The sequence below is a fragment of the Bos javanicus genome, unplaced genomic scaffold (assembly GCF_032452875.1).
Source record: "Bos javanicus breed banteng unplaced genomic scaffold, ARS-OSU_banteng_1.0 tig00002911_1, whole genome shotgun sequence".
Classification (NCBI taxonomy): Eukaryota; Metazoa; Chordata; class Mammalia; order Artiodactyla; family Bovidae; genus Bos; species Bos javanicus.
This window is the reverse complement of record NW_026894853.1, coordinates 32,847-38,696: the sequence shown is the minus strand read 5'-3', so window position 1 is coordinate 38,696 and position 5,850 is coordinate 32,847. Positions and strand designations below refer to the sequence as shown.

Here is a 5,850-nt window from a genome sequence, read left to right as displayed (position 1 = left end):
GGGAGACAGAGGATGAGAAGGGTAGATAGCATAACCCACTCAATGGACATGAATTTGAGCAAATTCCAGGAGATAGTGGAGGACAAAGGAGTCTGGTATGCTACAGTCCATGGGGGCACAAATAGTTGGCCATGAATTACAGACTGAAAAACAACATCCTTCAGGTGTTATATGAAAAGTGAAAAGTGCACTTGCTCTGTGGAGTCCAACTCCTTGCAAGCCCATGAATTGTAGCCTGCAAGCTCCACTGTCCAGGATTTCTCCAGGCAAAAATACTGGAGTGGATTGCCATTACCTTCTCCAGAGGATATTCCCAACCCAGAGATTGAACCCGGTCTGCCACACTGCAGGCAGATTCTTTACCATCTGAGCCACCAGGGAAGGCCTCTGGTAATTTATCTTAACATTTAATATAACTATAAAATCATAAAATATTCCAAAATTAATACCAAATGACAGTATACAACTTTCTTATTCTCCCACTTCTTACATTGTCTTCAATTACGTTGTAGTCCTCGAATATCTGGATCTCAGAGCCTCCCCTCCAACTGAAAGACACATGCAGTATGAGGAAGTGCAGAAGCTAAAAATAAAGTCAGAGACAGCACAAAAGCTCAGTTTTATTTTCTGCAGTTAACAATCACCAAACAACTATGTAGACACTGAGCCCCAAAAAGCAGCACAGACATAAGATGAAGCCCAATCAAAGTACTGCAGAAAGCAATGCCCTGGGGAAAGACCACCTGAAGCTAGGGCACATAGGCTAGGTTTAAACCCCTCTTCGGTGCTGAGAAACAGGGGCCCCAAAGTGCTGCAAGGACCGCATCACCAGGGAAAGCTGCTCCAGACAGAAAGCGATGGACCTCTGGAGCAGGCCAGGGTCTTCAGCAGTCAATCGGCTGAAAGGGAGGGAAAATGAAATTCAACTTTCCTCCGAGAAGGAGGAAGAGGAGCACGTCCTCCCTCTGTTCCCGCACACCGACAAGCCCAGAGCACCACACTTTTCCTTTAGGCTTAACCGTCCATTATGGTTCCTCCTGGGCCCAGACTGGCCTTGGCCACCACCCACCACCCACCACCCTCTCCCCGGCTCTGGACCCATTTAGAACTCACAGAACCATCATGCGGCCATTAACGTACAGCTCCTTCCGAATCCGCCCTCGCAATTGAATACGTGTAGTCAGGAAGTGGCGGGCAAGGTCCGCTTCCGCGTGTGATGAGAAAGGCACGCTGAGGCTTCTGGTGGACATAAGGTTAAGGCACCATCTGCATTTCTCATTTTGCCTGTACGTCAGGATCCTTGCTCGCTGAGGCCCGGCTTCTCCCACAAGGAGGCTGCCTAGAAAGTCCGGACCTCTCAGCCTATACTCTTGAGTACACCCTGGATATCACTGCACAACCCTCTGGGACCCTTCAGGTTGCTTTTCCTCACTACCACCCGCACTACACATTTTGCCTGTACGACAGGCTCCCTGCTCACGGAAACATGCCTTCTACCACAAGGCCACCGCCAGACACCCTGGATATCACTGCCCGACACTGTGGTTCCTTTCAGGTTGCTTTTCCTCAATATCTTCCACTGGCAGTCAGACCACCCCTGACCCATATCCTCGAGCCCCTCAGAGTACCCTCCTCCTACACTCTTGAACCACTTGCAACCCCCCAAACAACCCCTAGTCCACAATTGGCCGCTCGGCTGCTTGGCCCACCATGGTTCCTGGAATAGGATACAACTGGAGGATTCGGTTACTCAGAACTGCAGCTCCAGGTGCAGCGCCTTCAACAGGCCCAGGAGCGTGTGATGGCCCCGGGATGTGCGGAATAACACCGGCTGCGCCACCTGACTCTCCTGAAGCGCTGGGGGCTCTGGGACCAGCCAGGACACCAGCGCCTCCATGAACTCCACGACTCACAGCGTAACCAGGGCAAGCTGGGTCTCTAGGGTCATCCTGGACACCAGCGCCACCCGGCTCGCTGCGGCTGCCCTGTGCTGTGCCCGTTGCAAATTCCACGGCACCTGGGTCTTCATTGGCTGCCCTGCTGGCTCCTCCACCATGAGTGTCGGACTCCATCTTGAACCCTCTCCCCCAACCTGCGGAGCGGGAAAGACTGAAGCCTCCGTATAGAACCCAGGCGTGTACTGCGACGTGCAGCTCAGCATAGGCAGAGCGCCTGTGCACATTCACCCTGGTCCTGCCTCTCGATTGGTTCCCACCGAACATTCGTTCCCGCGATGACTGCAGGCTCTCGGGCAATGGACGCCCCCGGCTAAAATTTCATGCGTTAGTGTGCCGTGTCACCCCCTTCCGCCTGTGCGGAAACACACCCATGTGGTCTGGGTGCTCTAAGTCAGCCTTGCCTTGGCCCGGGGACCTGGTAAACGGCTTAGTGGTGATGCCTCTGGGGGTGTGTGTGTGGGGGGGTGGGGAGCAGCTCCTTAGTGCGCATGGTCAGGCAGACACTGCCACACTCTGCAGCGCACGTGACTGTTTCTGGTCCAAGCCTGCAAACCCCAAGTGAGCCCTGGTCCCTGTGCACCTCCAAGTCTGTGCCGTTGCCAACCTGGCCACGCTCACAGGTGACCATCCTGCTGAGCGCAGATCCTTGTCATCAACTTCCGGAAGGCAGTGGGGCCCCTTGGTGTCACGCCTGGTCTGTCCCTCTGGTGTCCCACACGTAGCTGACGTGTGCATTCGTGTGTCTCTAGGTAGGTGCAACACATGGGCATCTGCCTGTCCATGTCTGTGTGTGTGTGTGTGCCCGAGAAAGATAGGCAGTGCCTATGCACAGGTGCTAGCACATGTGTGTGTACCTGTGTGTGAGAGAGCATGTGGTCAGGTGCATGCACATGGGAGTATAAGTGTGTTTGTGCACAGGGTCATGCACATGGGTGTGTGTGTGTGTGTGTGTGTGAGAGAGACAGAGAGCACGTGTCAGAGGCATGCAGATTGGCATCTCTGTGTGCTTTGTTCACGCGCAGGTGCCTTTGCATGGTGGTGGATGGGGAACCGGTCCTGGAGTCCTGAGACTAGGGATGCGGAGTGGACTGTGCTTGGCCGCCTGAGGAGGGAAGTGAGGACTACTGTTGGACTCACTGGAGATGGCATGGGGCTGGGCCTCTTGGGGCTGCAGGCACACAGACGGCATGGAGTCCAGGCTAGGGGCTTACCCAGACCCGCCAGAAGCACCGGTGCGAACAGCCTCACACAGGGCTGCCGGAAGGACAGTGGCCTCCAGGAAACCCCTAGTCGCATGGCCTCTGCTGGCACAACTCTCACGGGCCTTCCCTCTCCAGGAACAAGGTCTTGTAGCTCTCCGGAGGGCTGTAGCTGCCAGGTGCCCTCAACTGGAAGGTGACCCTGTGTCTGCTGGCCTGCTGGGTGCTGGTCTATGTCTGTGTCTGGAAGGGGTCAAGTCAACAGACACAGTGCTGCTGGGGGCGATGACGGGGCTCGGGCGCCACTATCTGATAGGGGGTGTGCAGACACGTCTGCCGGGGAACCACTGGTGCCACGGGAGGCGAGTGGATCAGGGCCACTGCCCGAGGAGGGGACAGGTTACTTCAATCAGTCCGCTTGATCCTCACTGCCTGGCTGGATAGGCCTCTCGGTGGCCTCCAAATCGAAGGCCAGCAGCCGTCCCCACTCACAGTGTAGGGATTAGATTTTCCTCCATTATCACCTTTAGTTGTAGGAGTTTTGTAGGTGACCTTGATCAGATTAAGAAAGTCTGTTTGTAGTCCTAGGTTTCCAAGAGTTTTTAAGATAGTGGTTCTCGAATATCGTCAAATGCTTTTGCGGCATCTATCCAAATGATCATATGGTTTTTCTCCTGTGTTTTCTTCATGTGATGAATAACGCTGGTTGAAGATATTTTAATGCATAACCAATCCTTCATTCTTGGGATAGATCTTTTTTGGTCCTAATGCTTTATATATTGCTGGATTAATTTTGCTAACATTTCATTTTTTTTTGCTTAATGAAGAATATTGTTCTATAATTTTCTTTTCTTGCAGTGTCTTCATCCAATTTTGGTATTGTGGAAGGCTGGCCCCGTAATGATTTGAGAACTGTTAAATCTCCTCTATGAAAGAATTTGTATGGGTTTGGTGATATTTCTCCTTTATGTATTTCATAGGATTCACTACTTAAGTCACATGGGCCTGGAGTTTTCTGTTCCAAATCTTTGATAGACCTAGGGATTATCTAGGGTTTTCACTTTCTTTTTGAGTTAGTTTTGGGAATTTTGGTCATTCAAGGAATTTGTTGATTTCATCTATTTTTGCAAATGTTTTTGGCTTTCCTCTTTTTACATTTATTTATTTATTTTAATTGGAGGCTCATTACTTTACAATATTGTTCTGGTTTTTGCCATACATTGACATGAGTCAGCCATGTGTGTACATGTGTCCCACATTCTGAATCCCACTCCCACTTCCCTCCCTATCCAATTCCTCAGGGTCATCCCGGTGCACCGGCCCTGAGCGCCCTGTCTCACGCATCGAACCTGGACTGACGATCTATTTCTCGTGTGGTAATATACATGTTTCAATGCGATTGTCTCAAATCATCCCACCCTCGCCTTCTCCCAAACAGCCCAACAGCCTGTTCTTTATCTCGGTGTCTCTTTTGCTGTCTTGCATATAGGGTCATCCTTACCATCTTTCTAAATTCGACATATATGCATTACTATACCGTATTGGCGTTTTTCTTTGTGACTTACTTCACCCTGTATAAAAGGCTCCAGTTTCATCCACCTCGTTAGAGCTGATTCCAGTGTGTTCTTTTTAATAGCCATCCAACCATCTCATCCTCCATCGTCCCCTTATCTTCCTGCCTTCAATCGTTCCCAGCATTAGGGGCTTTGCCAGTGAGTCACCTCTTCAAATCAGGTGGCCAAAGTGTTGGAGCTTTCATTTTAAAAGAAATCAGTTAAAACGCATAAATTGGAAAGAAAGAAAGAAATGTGTATTTATTTACAGACAAAATGATTGTCTATGGATGAAGTCCAGTGGGACGTAGAAAAGAGCTATTACAATTAATTAGTGAGTAGAGCAAGGTTTCAGGGTTCACGGATACCCTTGAGAGGACTTGGACTGCAAGGAGAACAGACCAGTCAATCCTAAAGGAAGTCAACCCTGAATATTCATTGGACGGACTCATGCTGATCCTGAAGCTCCTATACTTTGGCTACCTGATGTGAAGGGCCAACTACCTGGAAGAGACCCTGATGCTGGGGAAGACTGAAGGCAACAGGAGAAGGGGGAGACAGAGGATGAGATGGGTAGATAGCATAACCCACTCAATGGACATGAACTGGAGTAAATTCCAGGAGATAGTGGAGGACAAAGGAGTCTGGTATGCTACAGTCCATGGGGGCACAAATAGTTGGCCATGAATTATAGACTGAAGAAACAACATCCTTCAGGTGTTAAATGAAAAGTGAAAAGTGCACTTGCTCTGTGGAGTCCAACTCCTTGCAAGCCCATGAATTGTAGCCTGCAAGCTCCACTGTCCAGGATTTCTCCAGGCAAAAATACTGGAGTGGATTGCCATTACCTTCTCCAGAGGATATTCACAACCCGGAGTTTGAACCCGGTCTACCACACTGCAGGCAGATTCTTTACCATCTGAGCCACCAGGGAAGGCCTCTGGTAACTCTTAACATTTAATATAACTATAAAATCATAAAATACTCCAAAATTATTACCGAATGACAGTATACAACTTTCTTATTCTCCCACTTCTTACATTGTCTTCAATTACGTTGTAGTCCTCGAACACTTGGATCTCAGAACCTCCCCTCCAACTGAAAGACACATGCAGTATGAGGAAGTGCAGAAGCTAAAAA

The 5,850-nt window shown here is 49.9% G+C and overlaps 1 protein-coding gene across 1 annotated transcript; it reads right to left on the bottom strand.

Moving 5' to 3' along the window:
- Window positions 1–602: 602 nt before the first annotated feature.
- Window positions 603–2,337, bottom strand: LOC133244073 (EKC/KEOPS complex subunit LAGE3-like). Its single transcript, XM_061410757.1, has 3 exons — window positions 1,732–2,337; window positions 1,114–1,239; window positions 603–899 (listed from the first exon to the last, which is right to left on the bottom strand). The coding sequence occupies exons 1-3, from the start codon at window positions 2,220–2,222 to the stop codon at window positions 770–772; spliced, it is 747 nt and encodes a 248-aa protein (XP_061266741.1). The 5' UTR covers window positions 2,223–2,337; the 3' UTR covers window positions 603–769.
- Window positions 2,338–5,850: the final 3,513 nt, after the last annotated feature.

Excerpts from the sequence above, each read along its gene's own strand:
- LOC133244073 (XM_061410757.1), bottom strand. The coding sequence starts at position 2,222 with ATGTTCGGTGGGAACCAATCGAGAGGCAGGACCAGGGTGAATGTGCAC. Across the intron at positions 1,240-1,731 it reads AGTAACCGAATCCTCCAGTT|AAGCCTCAGCGTGCCTTTCT; the intron begins GTATCCTATTCC and ends TATGTCCACCAG. Across the intron at positions 900-1,113 it reads AATGGCCGCATGATGGTTCT|CCGATTGACTGCTGAAGACC; the intron begins GTGAGTTCTAAA and ends CCTCCCTTTCAG.